The sequence below is a fragment of the Oncorhynchus keta genome, chromosome 1, assembly GCF_023373465.1.
Source record: "Oncorhynchus keta strain PuntledgeMale-10-30-2019 chromosome 1, Oket_V2, whole genome shotgun sequence".
In the NCBI taxonomy this organism is placed as follows: Eukaryota; Metazoa; Chordata; class Actinopteri; order Salmoniformes; family Salmonidae; genus Oncorhynchus; species Oncorhynchus keta.
In genome coordinates this window covers 38,177,326-38,198,582 of record NC_068421.1, presented here as the reverse complement: position 1 = coordinate 38,198,582, position 21,257 = coordinate 38,177,326, and the positions used below count along the sequence as shown (strand labels likewise).

The following is a 21,257-nucleotide window of genomic DNA, read 5'->3' as shown; positions in this document are numbered from 1 at the left end:
TCCAAGAGTTAGTTCTGCTTCACTTCAATTTGCTCCTCAATTCATGCACCTTGGTTGGAGAGTGAGGTAGTGTTTCTCCCTTAAACACAGGTCAAATTAGTTCAAATTGAAGACTTCAATTTGCATGCAATTAATGAAGTATTGCAGAGCCACTTCCACTTGACATCAACAACAGTGACACAACATTAGGAGCCTTCCAGTATGAGGAGGTGTCAAACAGTTGTCATAAAACGTCTTCTCAATGAACTGGTTCCTTGACGAATGTAAAGCAGGCTTTGTTATGGGCAAAGTGATGTTATTGACAACAACCAAAAGGTACTCAGTTCGGTTTTAGCCTCCATTAATTATTCACCAAAATTATGGCTTTTTTACTGTAATTATATCCTGCATTGCGACACTATAGATTGATTTGTCTTTTCTGAATCCATTAATTGAGGCTTCCTTTTCAGTAGGCTCAAGCCTAACAATAATATAGTTTAAAAGTATCTATCTGATTTCAAAAACATTGTCACAATACCTGCTGTAAAAAACAAACAGCATAGACCAGCATATGCTTGCCCAGCTAAGACCAGCTTGACCAGCTAGACCATGCTGGTCCGACCAACTTGACCAGCATCAGAACAGCACTGACCAGCATGGACCAGATTGAAATGAATGCTGGTCTATGCTGTTTTTTAAGCAGGGTATTGCTACAGTGTAAGCAGTTTGTTAGGCCCATAAATCCACACACGCATCTACCATAGGGTGGCAGCAAATCAGTCAGAGAAATCCTCTGCTTTCGCCACTGAGCATTGACTTTGTTCATTGGCTTTGCTCCTAATACAAATCTGAAAGATACTCCTGTGTCTCACCATCACTGCATCATCACCCAGTTCCTCTGCAAAAAAAACACCCACCAGCCATTTCTACTGTGGGATCCTCCTAAAACTGCAGAAGACAAATCACGGAACTAATTGTTTCTAGGGCTTGTGCAAGACAGCAAATCAAATTGAGTGAAATATTATGCTTATTGTCACTGTCTTTGAACATGACCTCCATGAACTTGAACATGATATTTCTACATAGTAGTCCAATCTACACAGTAATTCAATTCTTGGCTTTGCAGTCCTCTGCTATGAGAAATAGATAAAGATCTTGAAATCTAGATCACTCTGATGGAATGAAAGCCTCACACCCAGTTGGCATGACTGGTTCAGTTTGTGTGTAGATGTTTATTTGTTTACTGTAAAAATAAAAAATAAATAAATATATGTTTCTGTTCATGTTAACCCTCCACTATCCCTCCACTGGTATTTTCAGCAGATCCCTGATGTAGTGGCCGCCAAATCCGAAGGTAATTGACTGATGGTCCTTGTCACAGTTGTGTAAAATCTGTGGCAAAGTTTGCAGAATTCTTTCCAAAATGGATAGATGGCATCTACATTCTTAGGAAAAGGGGTTCCCAAAAGGGTTCTTCAGCTGTCCCCATAGGAGAACCATTTTTGGTTGTGGGTAGAACCATTTTTATTTCCAGGCAGAACCCTTTTGGGTTCCATGTAGAACCCTCTGTACAAAAGGGGTTCTACCTGCAACTAAAAAGGGGTCTTTATAGGGTTCTCCTATGGAGACAGCTGAAGAACCCTTCAAGATTCTAGACAGCACCTTTTTGGGCACTACTTTATCTTTCTTTTCTGTACTACATAATGTGTAGGTGGTTTGGCCGAGGTCCTAGGTGAATGCCCCCTTAATTCCCGGCAGTGATAGGCACTAGTACACAAACATAGGCCTTGGAACTTAAATAACAACATCTACACAGCTAAACACACAACATCTCTTGCTTATACATTTGAGTTCTTGTATCTCGAGTACTCAGACTTCAAGGAATTGAAACAGTCACAGATTACTTTTAAAAATCAATGTGTAAATTCAAATAAAATGTATGGGTCACTTGCGTCGAATACAACAGGTGTAGACTTTTCCGTGAAATTCTTACTTACGAGCCCAATACAGTGTAGACATTGTTAATGTTGTAAATGGCTATTGTAGCTGGAAACTGATGATTTTTAATGGAATATCTACATAGACGTACAGAGGCCCATTATCAGCAATCATCCAATGAAACGTTGTGTTATCTAATCCAAGTTTATAATTTTAAAAGGCTTATTGATCATTAGAAAACCATTTTGCAATTATGTTAGCACAGCTGAAAACTGTAAACTGAAATCTGAAGCAATAGAACTGGCCTTCTTTAGACTAGTTTAGTACATTTTTTATATACATTTGGTTAAGTTATGAACTAATGTGAATTCAATGTGAAATCAACAAAAACAGTCACCATGACATTGGATTTAGGTTAAACATTGGGTGAAAAAAATACTAAATTCCCTTACAGTGATTACTTTTTTTGCAAATCCAATCCAGTTTCCCACATTGATTCAACGAAATCACATTGATTCTTTTTTGTTGAAATTACGTGGAAACAACGTTAATTCAACCTGTTTTTGCTCCGCGGGAAGGTTTTGATACTAATGTTGTTATTTCCTCTTTTATTTAATCTCATATCAGGTAACAAATGGCAAGTTTCCTGGGTGGAGGAGACAGGCCCCATCAGCCACTCTGTCTTCAGCCGCTCATAAAGCTCAATGGGGTTTCAGTGCACCAACAGGGGGGGTGATCCAGGAAGAATAGGGAGAGTTGGGGGTAGAAGAAGACACGGGGGAAGGAGTGTGAAAATATGCATAAAAAAGAAGAAAAGAGAACAGGAAGTAGGGCATTTGAATATGCTGAGAAAGAATAGATGCCTAGGCAGGGGGTGGCAGGTAGCATAGTGGTTAGAGCGAATCCCTGAGCTGACATTGTAAAAATCTGTCATTCTGCCCGTGAACAAGGCAGTTAACCCACTGTTCCCCGGTAGGCTGTCATTGTAAATAAGAATTTGTTCTTAACTGACTTGCTTAGATAAATTAAAATAACAATAATTAGCAATGCAGAGGTTGGGAAGAAAACACATTCAAATATACCATTACACGCAGAAGAAAGTAATCTCATTGATTTTGTATGGCACAGTAGGTACTGAGAGTAATGATTGTCCAAGGCCGTGTAAATCCATGCAACTCAACAATGACAATGTGTTGAAATTAGGGCTGTCGGAGTTAGTCAGATAACTCAAGTTAACTTTTTGTCATTTTTGCACACATTTTTTTTTTATTGTGACTTAATCGCATTGTCTGAAAGCATTCAAAATACACTTAAAACATTCAAAGTACATCTATACAGCTAAAACAATCACAACAATGTGATGTCAAAACAAGTTGACATTGAGGTTAAAGAAAGTGTGCTTTATCAATTTTCGTAATTTTGATAACCGTTACTTTTGGACAAAATCAAGACATCAATATTCTTGTAACGCTTTTTGTATAATTAAAAAATATATATATAGCTCAATTTCAGCAATTTCCGAATTTGCGATTCATCTTCATTGATCACAGCAAATCCTGCGATTAACTCAATATTTTTTGTTGTTGCTTTTGACTGTTGAAATGAATTGCATGTTGCATGGGGAGCTGTGCTGCAGTAGCTATTTCTCTATCTACTTATGAGTTGTTTTGAGGGAAATAGTGGGATGACATCCCGCTGGACACAGATGTCAGTTCAATGTCTAGTTTGATTTACATTTGATTCACTTGTCAACTAACGTGAATTCAATGTGAAATCAACAACAACAAAAATCACCATGACATTGGATTTAGGTTCAAAGTTAGGTGAAAGAACGAAATCCTCTTACGTTGATGACTTTTGGTAAATCCAATAAGTTTACCACATTGATTGAATAAAATCACATTGATTATTTGTGTTGAAATGACATGGAAATCATGTTGATTCAACCGTTTTTTCGCCAGGGGGGATTGTATTATTAGTTTTACTTCATTTTGATGAAAGTGCTCTATCAGATTCATAAGTAGGAGCGCTAAGATTGAATCCTACTACACCGGCTCTGATGCTCTAGTCGGATGTGGCATGGCTTGAAAACTATTACGGACTACAAAGGAAAACCCAGCCCAGCCGTGAGCTGTCCAGTGACGTGAGCCTACCAGACAAGCTAAATGCCTTTTATGCGCGCTTTTAGGCAAGCAACACTGAAGCATGCATGAGAGCACCAGCTGTACCGGACAACTGTGTGATCACGCTCCCCGTAGCCAATGTGAGCAAGACCTCACTGACATTTTCAACCTCTCCCTGGCCAAGTCTGTAATACATACATGTTTCAAACAGACTACCATAGTCCCTGTGCCCAAGGAAGCGAAGGTAACCTGCCTAAATTATTACCACCCTGTAGCACTCACGTCGGTAGACATGAAGTGCTTTGACATGCTGGTCATGGCTCACATCAACACCATCATGCCAGAAACCCTAGACCCACTCCATACTGCCCCAACAGATCCACAGATGACACAATCTCAATCGCAATCCACACTGCCCTTTCCCACCTGGACAAAACTATATGAGAATGCTGTTCATTGACTACTTCAACACCATAGTGCCCTCAAAGCTCATCACTAAGCTAAGGACGCTGGAACTCAACACCTCCCTCTGCAACTGGATCCTGGACTTCCTGAAGGGCCGCCCTCAGGTGGTAAGGATAGGCAACAACACATCTGCCACGTTGATCCTCTACACTGGGGCCCCTCAGGGATGCTTGCTTAGTCCCCTCCCGTACTCTCTGTTCAACCCCAACTGCGTGGGAAAGCACGATTCAAACACCATCATTAAGTTTGCTGACAACTCAACAGTGATAGGCCTGATCACCGACAACGATGAGATAGTCTATAGGGAGGAGGTCAGAGAACTGGCAGTGTGGTGCCAGGAACTGAGCGTGGACTACAGGAAAAGGAGGGCCAAACAGGCCCCCATTAACATTGACGGTACTGAAGTGTACCAACACACCAAGACAGTTGTGAAGAGGGCACGACAACACCTTTTCCCCCTCAGGAGACTGAATAGATTTGGCATGGGTCCCCAGATCCTCAAAAAGTTCTACAGGTGCACCACCGAGAGCATCCTGACCGGTTGCATTACCGCCTGCTAAGGCTACTGCTCTGACTGTAAGACCCTACAGAGAGCAGTGCGTATGACCTAGTACATCACTGGGGCCAAGCTTCCTGACATTCAGGACCTATATACTAGGCGTGTCAGAGGAAGGCACAAAAAATTGTCAAAGACTCCAGTCACCCAAGTCATAGACTGTTCTCTCTGCTACTGCATGCCAAGTGGTACCGGAGCTCCAAGTTTAGGACCAAAAGGCTCATTAACAGCTTCTACCGCCAACCCATAAGACTTCTGAACAACTCAACTAATCAAATGGCCACTGGACTATTTACATTGGCTTGTAAGTAAGCATTTCACTGTAAGGTCTACTACCCCTGTTGTATTCGGGCACATGTCACAAATAACATTTGATTTGAACAATTTTACTATGCTGTGGGGATGTTTTTCAGCAGCAGGGACTGGGAGACTAGTCAGGGTCGAGGGAAAGATTAACGGAGCAACGCACAGAGAGATCCTTGATAAAAACCTACTCCGGAGTGCTCAGGACTTCAGACTGGGGCGAAGGTTCACCTTCCAACAGGGCAATGATTCTAAGCACACAGCCAAGACAACGCAGAAGTGGCTTTGGGACAAGTCTCTGAATGTCCTTGAGTAGCCCAGCCAGAGCCCGGACTTGAACCTGATCAAATACAAATATCTCGGGAGATATTCTTGGGAGAGACCTGAAAAGGGCTGTGCAGCGGCGCTCCCCATCCAACCTGACAGAGCTTGAGAGAATCTGCAGAGAAGAATGGGAGAAACTCCCCAAATACAGATGTGCCAAGCTTGTAGCATCATACCCAAGAAGACTTGAGGCTGTAATCACTGCCAAAGATGCTTCAACAAAGTACTGAGTAAAGGGTCTGAATACTTATGTAAATGTGATATGTCTGGGTTTGAAAAAAACAATAATTTGCAAAAATGTCTACAAACCTGTTTTTGCTTTGTCATTATTGGATAGTGTGGGTAGATTGATGAGGGAAAAACACAATTTCATCAATTTTAGATCAAGGCGGTAAGGTAACAAAACGTGGATCAAGTCAAGGGGTCTGAATACTTTCCGAATGCGCTGTACAACGCCAGTCAAATTTATTTAGAATTCATGTTCTACATGAACAGTTTTCATACATCAACATGCTCAAATTTCAGCTAGAACTCAAGCCCATGGGTCTGCAGGGATGTCCCCTTAATAAATGAACAAGTTCTACAGAGCTCACAAATCCAGTGAGGAAAACTAGAAATTCAAATCAAGTCAAATGTATTGGTCACATGCACAGAATAGGACAGGTGTAGACTTTACAGTGAGTTGCTAACTTACGATCCCATTTCCAACAATGTAGACTTAAAAAAGTAAGACAAATGTTTGCTAAATAGAAAGGAAATAGTTACACAATAAAAACAATAATGAGGCCATATATAGTAAAACTATATACAAGTTCGCTTACAATATATCAATAGATTTCTAATGACACACAAACACTATGATGACAGACACTCAATCCTCTATCCCAAGGAAATTCCAATTCCGCCGATTGACATGGAGCCACATTGACAAAGTCCGTTGATGACGGAACAAGTTACAGCTCAACACTGACCCTTTAACCTATTAATCACCATGGAGCATGTGGCACACACATACAAACACACACACTCCCCCTCTCTCTCTCTCCCTGTCTCTCTCCCTGTCTCTCCCTGTCTCTCCCTGTCTCACTCACTCACTCACTCACTCACTCACTCACTCACTCACTCACTCACTCACTCACACACACACACACAACTCGGGGCTCCCGAGTGGTGCACCGGTCTAATGCTCAGTGCTGTATCACCACTGGCCATGTTTGGGAGCCCCATAGGGCGGCACACAATTGTCCCAGCGTCGTCTGGGTTAGGGTTTGGCCGTGTTAGGCCGTCATTGTAAATAAGAATTTGTTCTTAACTGACTTGCCAGGTTAAATAAAATAAATAAATACAAATATAGAAACACTGTGTCCCATCGGAAATTACAACATGCTCTATGACACTGGGGTTTATGGCCCTGGACCTGATGTCCTCTCTCTGTGTCTTATCTGTGATCTCAATCAAGCCAGCAAACGCTGTCCAACCCCCACACAGGCTCCAATGCAACAGTCAACACACAAGAGAAGGAGTCATAATTGATAGCAGGATGTTATTAGGCTGATTGCATTCAACTTACTGTCTTCTCTTTGACTGTCTTCCCAAAGGTCTACCAGATCTATATAACTTGTACATAAAAAATGAAGAAAGATATACATATACATGCTGTAGGTCTCCACAAATCAAACAATGGAGCCAACCAATAGCGATAACCCAGTATTTAACTGTCACTTTTGACCTCTTTAGAATCTTGTTATATACGAGCATGTTTCTTTTTGCTTATTCTCATTGCTGAATCGGGGACAAATCTCATGTGTCCCTCATTTGGTAACCCTAATCCCTCCAACAATGTATAATCCATTCTCTTCTTAGTGAACAATGTTGTGAATAAATGAACAAGATAACTTGAGGCTAGCAGATGTTCCTCCTTGGTGAAAGGTCTTTGGTAGCATCAAGATGCTAATGCATCCTCAGGGTGCTCCTGTCACCTCTCTCTCCCCTGCTGTCTGGCCCATCTCCCTGGTTCTGGCGCTTTCATGTCTCATGATAATGCCACAGGAGATAGCAGCTCAGATAGTCCAGCAAGGCCAGGCAAGAATGGCCATTGTCCTGGAGGCCAAATGTTCCGGGAAATCGTGGAGCACATGGTGGTTGTATTGTGTGTGAAAGTTTTACCATCTCATAAGGTGATTGAGTTGATTGTGGCATTGAGCACAGCCAGAGTGGAGATTGTAATTATTTGCCTGAAAATGAAATCATATCACAATTAGAATAGATAGCCATTTAGAAAGACACAAAATAGGGTCGAGAACATTTGATTATCCAGGATAATGCACACACAGACAAGTGTGTGTGCATGCGAGTGTGTGTGTGCGCATACACTAGTGTGGGAGTGTGTGTCCACAGAGTTTCACTTTGCTGACTCCCCCTGAATGCACTCTGCAGGTGACCATTGTACCCGGCTCCTCCCGGTGAGACAGTGTGGGGGTGAGGTCCACCTCCACGGAGGCACACAACCTCTCACTCCTCTCCCCCCTCCTGCTGCTCCAGCCCTATAAAAAAACAGAGCTGGCCCTCCTGTTCCCCAGTCTCATAACGACCAATCACCCACCAGGTAAGAGAACAACTGGGAGAGCTAAGGGCTAGAGGTCAAGGACTTGGTCTGCATACGCAGAGGACAACTGAGGAACTCGCAGAGAGAAAGGCAGACTAGAACTTTCCTGCAAACTTTTTTGGCATCTTATTTTGAACGCTTATTACCACTTTGATATGAACTGTTGCAAATACAGCAGTTATCACTTTAGCAATACTTCATCCAGACAGTTTACGATGATTTACTAGAGAGATGTGAGGGAACAATGGATAAATAATTGTATTAAATGTCCTAGAAAAAAAAGACAAGCTAATTTTCTTCCTATGGGAATTAGGTGGTAGGAGTTGAGGGTTAATCTCGTTGAAGGAACATTATAACTCTATCCAGCTCTGTGTAATCTGACCAGATTAGAGATCCTTTCAATAGGTTGACATATGGCAAAGCGTCAACTGATTTAGGGCAGCCTGGAGTTGCGTGTCTTTGGGGGTTTGCTCCTTGTGCTTCGCCAAGTGAATTATTGTCTAGTTTGCTTTTGGTGACATTTAAAGTTTGATTTAGAGTGTTTTGCAATTAGTGATTTGTTACACTGTTCAAGTATTGTTCAACTCTAAATCTATTCTTAACCATTCAATGTTGACTTCCCATGGTTTACATTTTCAATTGTGACTATTTGAATTCTTGTCTTGCTCATTGTTCATCATCTGTTCTCTTTTCCCCCCTCAGACCACCATCATGCAATTCCTGGCTCTTGCACTCACCATCCTGCTGGCCGCAGGTTAGTATCCCATGCTCTGGTATATTGAAAAATTAGAAATTGAATCTTACTCAATTCTATTAAAGTGCTGGGCCATTCACCACTGTTGCCCAACCAATGTCTGACCCTCTCCCCTCTCTCTCCTCTCCCAGCTACCCAGGCTGTACCCATGCAGGCTGATGCTCCCTCTCAGCTGGAGCATGTGAAGGTAGCCATGATGGAGTACATGGCTCAGGTGAAGGAGACCGCACAGAGGTCCATTGACCATCTGGATGACACAGAGTACAAAGAGTACAAGTAAGAACATGTTGCATTTCATCTTCTCTATCTTCAATGGTGCCCAACCTCCACATATAACTAAACAATTTCTCTCTCTCTCTCTCTCCCTCCTCTTCTTGGTGTTCCTCTCAGGGTGCAGCTGTCCCAGAGCCTTGACAACCTCCAGCAGTATGCCCAGACCGCCTCCCAGTCCCTGGCCCCCTACAGCGAGGCCATCGGCGTTCAGTTGACTGAAGCCACCGCCGCCGTGCGCGCTGAGGTCATGAAGGACGTGGAGGAGCTGCGCTCCCAGCTGGAGCCCAAGCGAGCCGAGCTCAAGGAAGTCCTGGACAAGCACATAGACGAGTACCGCAAGAGGCTGGAGCCCCTGATCAAGGACATCGTCGAGCAGCGCCGCACCGAGCTGGAGGCCTTCAGGGTTAAGATAGAGCCCGTTGTGGAGGAGATGCGTGCCAAGGTGTCCGCCAACGTGGAGGAGACCAAGGCCAAGCTCATGCCCATCGTGGAGACCGTCCGTGCCAAGCTGACCGAGCGTCTGGAGGAGCTGAGGACCCTGGCCTCCCCCTACGCTGAGGAGTACAAGGAGCAGATGGTCAAGGCTGTTGGAGAGGTGCGCGAGAAGGTGGTGCCCCTGACCACCGACTTCAAGGGCCAGTTGGGCCCCGCCGCCGAGCAGGCCAAGGAAAAGCTCATGGCTTTGTACGAGACCATCAGCCAGGCCATGAAGGCATAAACACACCTTCAACCAGACCCCTCCCTCTCTCCCTCCCTTCTCACTCACACTGACTCACGCACCATACGTACCAAGTGAATGCCAAACTGATGCACTTCCTCTGCAGCGACATGGCAGACTCTTACTCTCTCTAACCACCACCGCGTGCGCTCAAGCATCTGCAAGCGCAGACACTAACACACTATTGCATACATTCAGTTTTGAACTGTGTTCAGGGCCTGTGTGCACAATCCTAGGCCTGCACAATCTCGACTGTACTATGAACATCAAGTGTGAATATTCTTGTGTTGCAGCTTGTTCAAGATAGCTGTGTGCTTCGAAACAGCTCAATAAACACCATACTGTTTCATACTATTTTATTCTCTGAGTTTGCCTTCTTTGGATTGTAATTGTTTAGAACAATATTTTATTTATGGCCCTCACAACTAACATGGCGCTTTGTGACAAAATAGCCATGTTGGGTTTATGTGTTCTACCAATATGTGTTCGATGACAGGATTTTGAACCACAAAATAATGTCGTTCTTCTTTAAAGTCTCCTCTCTCAACATGATCAAAATGTAACTTCATAAGCAATATACACTTATGACAATGAAACAAACACATGTCTCTTCCACGGATACCATGTCACTGTAACAGTGTTTATTCGCATTAGTTTAAAAGAATGGCTCATCTAAAAATGATAACTGATAAAAACAAAAACAAATGAACGGAATAATGAGGAAGAGGTGTCAGTGTATTGGTAGGCAGTGACCCGGTAGAATTTCATTAGAGATGGTGATGATGGGGAGCTAACACCTTTCCATCACCGAGTATGTGCACATAGACACACACACACACACACACACACACACACACACACACACACACACACACACACACACACACACACACACACACACACACACACACACACACACACACACACACACACACACACACACACACACACACACACACACACACAGTTTATACTTCTTGAGTTATAAGGTTGCTTAACAATCATGCCGTCTAGGCGTAAGTTGGTTCTCTATAGAGTAGACTTCCACCAATACCAACTTCTGTCCCTTCACATGTATGTAACATCACTAGATATTAAGCAAGAGGGTAGTGATGGGTGAGGCCTTCAACGGCTCAGTTGGTAGAGCATGATGTTTGCAACGTCAGGATTGTGGGTACTGTTATCTGCACTAGCAGCGTTATGAAATCATATCTGCTGCTATCTACTGCTAAGTTGCAATAGTTTTGATAATAAACCTGTACTAACTGTACCATAAACTTGTATCGGCTGCTATTTGGTTTTGGTTTGTTTGTAATGTTTGTTCATTGTTTTTTGGTTTGTCTTTAATTATGTGAGTTGCTTTGGATAAAAGTGTCTTCTAAATGGTATATATTTTTCAGGACGCTGTCTTTCAAAGATAATTCGTAAAAATCCAAATAACTTCACAGATCTTCATTGTAAAAGGGTTTAAACGCTGTTTCCCATGCTTGTTCAATGAACCATAAACAATTAATGAACATGCACCTGTGGAACGGTCGTTAAGAAATTAACAACTTACAGTAGGCAATTAAGGTCACAGTTATGAAAACTTAGGACACTAAAGAGGCCATTCTACTGTCTCTGAAAAACACCAAAAGAAAGATGCCCAGGGTCCCTGCTCATCTGCATGAATGTGCCTTAGGCATGCTGCAAGGAGGCATGAGGACTGCAGATGTGGCCAGGGCAATAAATTGCAATGTCCGTACTTTGAGATGCCTAAGACAGAGCTACAGGGAGACAGGACAGACAGCTGATCGTCCTCGCAGTGGCAGACCATGTGCAACAACACCTGCACAGGATCGGTACATCCGAACATCACACCTGCGGGACAGGTACAGGATGGCAAGAACAACCGCCCGAGTTACACCAGGAATGCACAATCCCTCCATCAGTGCTCAGACTGTCCGCAATAGGCTGAGAGGGCTTGTAGGCCTGTCGTAAGGCAGGTCCCCACCAGACATCACCGGCAACAGCATCGCCTATGGGCACAAACCCACCGCCAGATTTGACTGTTACTTTTGATTTTGACCCCCCCTTTGTTCAGGGAGACATTATTCCATTTATGTTAGTCACACATCTGTGGAACTTGTTCAGTTTATGTCTCAGTTGTTGAATCTTGTTATGTTCATACAAGTATTTACACATGTTAAGTTTGCTGAAAATAAACGCAGTTGACAGTAAGAGGACGTTTCTTTTTTTGCTGAGTTTGTGTGTGTGTGTGTGGGTGTGTGTGTGTCTTTGTGTGTGTGTGTGTGTGTGTGTGTGTGTGTGTGTGTGTGTGTGTGTGTGTGTGTGTGTGTGTGTGTGTGTGTGTGTGTGTGTGTGTGTGTGTGTGTGTGTGTGTGTGTGTGTGTGTGTGTGTGTGTGATTATTACATGTCAGTGGCTTCATTACAGTGTGATGGATGAAGTGGGATCCAGGGTCCCTTGAGTGTCCAAGCCTGTATAAAGCCTGCTTGGTGTTCCAGTCCGCTGTCCCAGGCCCAGTCAGTGGTACCCTCAACCACACAGACCCTCTGCTTCTCCAAGGACAGCTAACGGTCTGAGACTAAATCAGGGAGCTTTGCTGTGGTCAAAGAGCTACTCTAAATTGGACAGCAGACTGGTCAGTGAACAGTGGAACAGCAGAGCAGTACAACCAACTGGGGGAAGTTGAAAGTGGACAAATCTGACGCATTTTGCCCACCACTGGAGATTCTGACTGTAACACGAACAGTATGGATGGTACTGGAGCTTCATTGCATTAGTTTGAATTCATGGTTCCTACCTCTTTTCTTGTGAAATCCTGTTTTTCATGTGTTTTTTCCTCCTCTTCTCCACATTTCCTCAGTTGTCTCACAGGTGTGCCCTCACGCTGCCCTGCTGTGCAGAGGCTTTTTGGGGTCACCTGTGCCAAAGCCCCCCAGGTCACGGGGGTCACAGTTCAGCTGGAGATGCACACACACATAAACACACACACACACACTCACTGTGGTTAAACTAATCACTGCGTTGCTGCGGTGTCATGCATGGTCCTTGTAGGAGGATGATGTTCTCTACATTCCAGGTAAGTATCTCAGGGATGGACTCTGCAGCGGAGTATGTGCTGCTCATGGACTTCATCCCTGTGGATGACAAGAGCTCCAGGTGAGTTTTCTCCATAGAGTTACATAAAATGTGATTTATAGGATCTGTGGTTTTACCCACACTCTGCCAGCATAAGAGACATGCACTAGATAGATCTACACGTAACGGTGTTTGTGGGGAATCATCATACAGTATATTGTGCTTATGATGTACTGTACAGTCATACTCTGGCAGCCTCTTCTTGATTGTACAACATAATATGTACCAGATAATGCACAAAATCTTAAACAGCGAGAATTTAGAATGCATTGAGTCGAACTTTCACCCTGGTGCACCCTGGTGCAACCTATGAATATAGTATCTTTGCTCTCCTGTATGTAGATATGTATTCCACAGCTCCTCGTGTCTGGTGGCAGGCAGGGCCGACGTGGCGCCCCCGGGGAGGATGGACTTCCACCCAGACTTCCCCGCCAGAGGCTTCCAGTGGATGAAACAGGTGGTCTCCTTCGACACACTCAAACTGACCAACGACCTGCTGGATGACAATGGACATGAGCGACAAGCGCACACACATAGTGTACACACGGACACAGACCAGTCCAGACCAGACACAGACACAGACACACACACTGACCAGTCCAGACCAAACACAGACACACACACACACATACTGACACAGACCAGTCCAGACCAGACACAGACACACACACTGACCAGTCCAGACCAAACACAAACACACACACACATACCGACACAGACCAGTCCAGACCAGACACAGACACACACACTGATCAGTCCAGACCAAACACAGACACATACCGACACAGACCAGTCCAGACCAGACACAGACACACACACCGACCAGTCCAGACGCACACACACACACACATAAATCTTTACAAATAGTACTTGCTTAAGTTCTTTATACATTCTTTGTATTTCTGAGTCTTTGTTCCTGTGTGTGGATGTAATGTGCATTGTGTTTGTTTGTCACACACCTTGATGATCTTGAACTCCATGCAGTGATCACAATATAGTGGTTATATCAAGAAAAGACAAAGTTCCAAAAGCTGGGCCTAAAATAGTGTGTAAGAGATCATACAAAATATTTATCTGTGACTCTTGATGTGGATGATATTACAAATATTTGTTGGTGAGGAATTGATGAGGAATTGAAAAACTGTATGGTTGAAAGAGTTGGGGCAAAATGAGTGGCTAATAAATCTGGCTTCACATCTGACTGGCTGATTTACCGCAAATTGAGAAATTATGTGACTAAACTCAACAAAAAGAAGAAGAAACTGTATTATGAAGCCAAGATCAATGATATAATGATTATGGTATTTTTTTGTTGTTGAATACATTAAACGAAATTATGGGCAGAAAGACAAATTCAGGCCTCTCGAGTGGCGCAGTGGTCTAAGGCACTGCATCGCATTGCTAGCTGTGCCACTAGAGATTCTGGGTTTGAGTCCAGACTCTGTCGCAGCTGGCCGCGATCGGGAGACCCATGGTGCGCCGTACAATTGGCCCAGCGTCGTCCGGATTAGGGGAGGGTTTGGCCGGCAGGGATGTCCTTGTCCCATTGTGCTCTAGTGACTCCTATGGCAGGCCGGGCGCAGTGCATGCTGACACGGTTTCCAAGTGTACAGTGTTTCCTGGCTGGCTTCCGGGTTAAGTGAGCATTGTGTTAAGAAGCCGTGCGGCTTGGTTGGGTTGTGTTTCGGAGGAACTACCGATTGGATACCAGAAAATTGGGGAGAAAAAGTGTGGGAGAGGTGGAAAAATAACTTACATCAATCAATAATGACAAACCTCCTGTCATATATTTAATCTGAGCCTAGAGGAAAGTGTTTGTCCTCAGGCCTGGAGGGAAACCAAAGTCATTCCTCAACCAAATAATGGTAAAGTGGTCTTTACTGGTTCTATCAGCTGGCTGCCAGCTCTTAGCAAACTCTAGGAAAAACTATGTTTGACCAAAGCCAATGTTATTTCTATGTAAACAAATGAACAACAGACATTCAGCATGCTTATAGAGAAGGGCACTCACAAATGACTGGTTGCTGGTTGAAAGAAATTGATAATAAGAAGTTTGTCGGAGCTGTACTGATTTCAGTGCAGCCTTTGAAATGTTGACCATAACGTTTGTGGTATGGCTTTACAACCTCTGCCATACCGTGGATTCAGAGCTATTTACCTAATAGAACACGGAGGGGTTTTCCTTCATGGAAGCTTCTCTAATGTGAAACATGTCAAGTGTTTAACATTTTTACCATTGACTTTCCTCTGGCATTAAACAAAGCCTGTGTGATCACATAATATGCTGATGATTCAACCGAAACAAAGAGTTGCAGTCAGTTTAACAATGGGTGGCCAGTAATAAACTGGTCTTGAATCAAATTGTATTGGTCACATACACATGGTTAGCTGATGGTCATGCGAGTGTAGCAAAATGCTTGTGCTTCTAGTTCTGACAATGCAGTAATATCTAACAAGTAATCTAACACATTCACAACAACTACCTTATACACACAAATGTAAAGGGATGAATAAGAATATGTACATATAAATATATGGATGAGCGATGGCCGTGCGGCATAGGCAAGATGCAGTAGATGGTATAGAACAGTATATACATATGAGATGAGTAACGTAGGATATGTGAACATTATTAAAGTGGCGTTATTTAAATTTACTAGCGATACCGTTATTAAGTTCATTTATTATAATGGCCAGAGATTTAGTGATGGCTGTTTAACAGTCTGATGGCCTTGAGATAGAAGCTGTTATTCAGTCTCTCGGTCCCAGCGTTGATGCAACTGTACTGACCTAGTCTTCTGGATGATAGCAGGGTGAACAGGCAGTGGCTTGTGTTTGTTGTCCTTGATGAGCTTTTAGGCCTTCCTGTGACATCGGGTGAGACCGCACTACCCTCTGGAGAGACTTGCGGTTGAGGGCGGTACAGTTGCTGTACCAGGCGGTGATACAGCCCGACTTCACCACGGTGGCTGTGTGGGTGGACCATATCAGTTTCTCCATGATGTGTAAGCCGAGGAACTTAAAACTTTCCACCTTCTCCACTACTGTCCCATCGATGTGGATGGGGGCGTGCTCCCTCTGCTGTTTCCTGAAGTCCACGATCATCTCCTTTGTTTTGTTGACGTTGTGTGAGAGGTTATTTTCCTGACACCACACTCCGAGGACCCTCACCCCCTCCCTGTAGTTCGTCTCGTCGTTGTTGGTAATCAAGCCTACCACTGTAGTGTCGTCTGCACACTTGATGATTGAGTTGGAAGCGTGCATGGCGACGCAGTCATGGGTGAACAGAGAGTACAGGAGAGGACTGAGAATGCACCAGTGCGGGGCCCCAGTGTTGAGGATCAGCGGGGTGGAGACGTAGTTTCCTACCGTCACCACCTGGGGGCGGCCTGTCAGGAAGTCCAGGACCCGCACAGGGCGGGGGTCGAGACACAGAGTCTTGAGCTTAATGATGAGTTTGGAGGGTACTATGGTGTTAAATGCTGAGCTGTAGTCAATGAACAGCATTCTTACATAGGTATTCCTCTTCTCCAGATGGGATAGGGCATTGTGCAGTGTGATGGCGTCTGTGGACCTATTGGGGCGGTAAGCAAATTGGAGTGAGTCTAGGGTGTCAGGTAGGGTGGAGGTGATATGATCCTTGACTAGCCTCTCAAAGCACTTCATGATGACAGAAGTGAGTGCAACGGGGCGAAACTAAGAGCATTGTATTTGGTACAAATGATTCCCTAAGTTCTAGACCTAGATGAATCTGAAAGGTGTGGCTGTTGAGCAAGTTGAGTAGACTACATTTTTTAGTTTTACCTTAGATTGTAAACTGTCATGGTCAAAACATATAGATTCAAAGGTTGGTGAGATGGGGAGAGGTCTGTCCGTGATAAAGAGATGCTCTGCTTTTCTCACAAAGAAAATCCTGCAGGCTCTGGGTTTTATCTTATCTTGATTATTGTCTCGTCATATCGTCAAGTGCCGCAAAGAAGGACCTAGTTAAGCTGCAGCTGGCCTTGAACAGAGAAGCACGTTTTGCTCTTCATTGTAATCAGAGGGCTAATATCAATACTATGCATGCCATGCATCGTAAGAGTTAAGGAAAGACTGATTGTATCGCTTCTAGTTTTTATAAGAAACAATGTATTGGAAATTCCAAACTGGTTTCATAGTCAACTTATATACAGCACTGACACACACACTTACCCCACCAGACATGCCACCAGGGGTCTTTTCACAGTCCCCAGGTCCAGAACAAATGGAAGGAAATGTACAGTATTATACAGAGTCATGAGTGCATGACTCTCTCTCTCTCTCTCTCTCTCTCTCTCTCTCTCTCTCTCTCTCTCTCTCTCTCTCTCTCTCTCTCTCTCTCTCTCTCTCTCTCTCTCTCTCAGATCACCCAGCTGAAGATAGCCAGTAACCTAAAGGGCTTCCGAACTACTGATCCTGATGCCTGGTAGAACAAATAAACATGTTCTTTGTTTGTTAATGTCTAGAATTTCAGAATCGTTTTGGTGATACGTTGACACAAAAGTCAAAGTACAACAACAAAATGCAGACATTGAGAACTGATTGTCAGATTCAGATGGCGTCCCTCCTACGATTAATATCTAATCTAGATTGTTCCATGGAAACGCTCAATTAAATAATAACTGCACCATTGTACATCCTTATCGCTCGCGCTCTTATCACCTGATTCAGGTTAAGGAGCAATCGCAATAGGATACCTGATCTTTGACACTGGCATCTACATATGACCACACAACAGACACTCAGGTAGCCTAGTGGTTAGAGTGTTGGACTAGTGACTGAAAGTTGGCAAGATCGAATCCCTCTTCTGACAATGTAAAAATATGTTGTTCTGCTCCTGAACAAGGCAGTTAACCCACTGTTCCTAGGCTGTCATTGAAAATAATAATTTGTTCTTAACTCTCTTGCCTAGTTAAATATAGGTTTAAAAAATTAGGCTTGATGAAGTAAGACATTGGTTATTAAGGCCTAACATGATAAGTTGACTGATGTTTTTAACCTGTTGTAATTCTGCCTGACTGTTCTTTGACTGTGTGTCGTTGTGTATTCAGGGTGGTCAGCGCCAGGCCCATGCCTCACTCTCTGCCCACCTGGCAGCCACAGGAGGGCAGCCATGAGTTTGGCAGTACGTCAGTAAGGGAAGTCCCCCTGTATTGGACAAAAATGAATGGCAAGTCATTGGCATCGGACAAACCATATACACATTGGCCAATACCACCCAATTCGGCGTTGATTCATGCAAAGTGTATTGCAAATGCCATATGGCAATTGCCAGTTGTAACACTTTAAAAATTCAACAGGGGGCAAATGCGCTCCACCGGGTTTTTCATATTGGAGATGTAACCCAAGTCAATGTCCAAAAGTAAAATTTTGAAAAAATGAAATTTTTTTCAAAAACTTATCACCCCTTAAAAAAGTGCTTTCTGGACCGTTTTTCGAAATTCTTTCGATTTTTTTGTCAATTACACATGTGTAAGAACTGTATGAATATACTTTTGTCCAATTTTATTATCATATATATATTTTTTTTTTTACATGCGCATAAGGAATATGTTTTGTCCAATTCCAATATGATTTCATAGGAAGTCAAAAGTCAAAAATGTCAAAATTTTGTAAAAAACTTCACACACCCTTAAAAAAGTGCTTTCTGGACCGTTTTTTGAAATTCTTTCATTTTTTTGTCAATTACACATGTGTAAGAACTGTATGAATATACTTTTGTCCAATTTTATTATCATATTTTTTTATATATTTTTAAAATTGTGCATAAGGATCTTTTTTGTGGGCCAAATGACGTAAGAAATTTGACATGCTCAAAAATCCTGCAGAAATGCAAAATTGACTGGCCTGATGAACTCGGGATGGCCGGGCAGTGATAGTTGTTCCTTTCCATCACTCGTTGTGTTGACTTCATCATGTCCATTTTGTGATGTTTTTCACTATATAATCATATTGCAAGTGCACGTGCATTTGCAATATGTTTCAATGTGCATTTACCATATGAAATTTGACCTTGCTCAAAAATGCAAAATTGACTGGTCTGATGAACACAGGATGGCCGAGCAGTGATAGTTGTACATTTCCATCACTCGTTGTGTTGATTTCATCATCTCCGTTAGGTGATGTTGTTTCACTATAGAATCATATTGTAAGTGCACGTGCATTTGCAATATGTTTCAATGTGCATTTACCATATGAAATTTGACCTTGCTCAAAAATGCAAAATTGACTGGTCTGATGAACACAGGATGGCCGAGCAGTGAGAGTTGTACCTTTCCATCACTCGTTGTGTTGATTTCATCATGTCCATTTGTTTATGTTTTCTCACTTTTGCAAAGTCACTGTGCATTTGCAATATGGTTCAATGGGCAGGTACCATCACGAATTTGTCATGCTATAAAAATCCTGCAGGAATGTGAAATTGACTGGCCTGATGAACACAGGATGGCCTGGCAGTGATAGTTGTTCCTTTCCATCACTCGTTGTGTTGATTTCATCATGTCCATTAGGTGATGTTTTTCACTATAGAATCATATTGCAAATGCACGTGCATTGTTGTGCAACTGGTAACCCAAAAATAAAAATATGGTTGTAAATGCATTTACCGGTCATTCTGATATTAATGCTCGCTATGGGAACACAGGATGGCCGGGCAGTGATAGTTGTACATTTCCATCACTCGTTGTGTTGATTTCATCATGTCCATTAGGTGATGTTTTTACACTATAGAATCATATTGCAAGTGCGCGCGCATTTGCAATATGTTTCAATGTGCATTTACCATATGAAATTTGACATGCTCAAAAATGCAAAATTGACTGGTCTGATGGACACAGGATGGCCGAGCAGTGATAGTTGTACATTTCCATCACTCGTTGTGTTGATTTCATCATGTCCATTAGTTGATGTTTTTTCACTATAGAATCATATTGCAAGTGCACGCGCATTTGCAATATGTTTCAATGTGCATTTACCATATGAAATTTGACATGCTCAAAAATGCAAAATTGACTGGTCTGATGGACACAGGATGGCCGAGCAGTGATAGTTGTACATTTCCATCACTCGTTGTGTTGATTTCATCATGTCCATTAGGTGATGTTTTTCACTATAGAATCATATTGCAAATGCACGTGCATTGTTGTGCAACTGGTAACCCAAAAATAAAAATATGGTTGTAAATGCATTTACCGGTCATTCTGATATTAATGCTCGCTATGGGAACACAGGATGGCCGGGCAGTGATAGTTGTACATTTCCATCACTCGTTGTGTTGATTTCATCATGTCCATTAGGTGATGTTTTTTCACTATAGAATCATATTGCAAGTGCACGCGCATTTGCAATATGTTTCAATGTGCATTTACCATATGAAATTTGACATGCTCAAAAATGCAAAATTGACTGGTCTGATGAACACAGGATGGCTGAGCAGTGATAGTTGTACATTTCCATCACTCGTTGTGTTGATTTCATCATGTCCATTAGTTGATGTTTTTTCACTATAGAATCATATTGCAAGTGCACGCGCATTTGCAATATGTTTCAATGTGCATTTACCATATGAAATTTGACATGCTCAAAAATGCAAAATTGACTGGTCTGATGAACACAGGATGGCTGAGCAGTGATAGTTGTACATTTCCATCACTCGTTGTGTTGATTTCATCATGTCCATTAGGTGATGTTTTTCACTATAGAATCATATTGCAAATGCACGTGCATTGTTGTGCAACTGGTAACCCAAAAATAAAAATATGGTTGTAAATGCATTTACCGGTCATTCTGATATTAATGCTCGCTATGGGAACACAGGATGGCCGGGCAGTGATAGTTGTACATTTCCATCACTCGTTGTGTTGATTTCATCATGTCCATTAGGTGATGTTTTTACACTATAGAATCATATTGCAAGTGCGCGCGCATTTGCAATATGTTTCAATGTGCATTTACCATATGAAATTTGACATGCTCAAAAATGCAAAATTGACTGGTCTGATGGACACAGGATGGCCGAGCAGTGATAGTTGTACATTTCCATCACTCGTTGTGTTG

At 42.8% G+C, this 21,257-nt stretch overlaps 1 protein-coding gene across 1 annotated transcript; it reads left to right on the top strand.

Annotated features, from left to right (window-relative positions):
- The first annotated feature begins 8,188 nt into the window (after positions 1–8,188).
- Positions 8,189–10,392, top strand: LOC118384615 (apolipoprotein A-I-2). Its single transcript, XM_035771297.2, has 4 exons — positions 8,189–8,293; positions 8,996–9,047; positions 9,179–9,323; positions 9,438–10,392. Exons 2-4 carry the CDS (start codon positions 9,005–9,007, stop codon positions 10,036–10,038), a joined length of 789 nt encoding a protein of 262 aa, XP_035627190.1. The 5' UTR covers positions 8,189–8,293; positions 8,996–9,004; the 3' UTR covers positions 10,039–10,392.
- Positions 10,393–21,257: the final 10,865 nt, after the last annotated feature.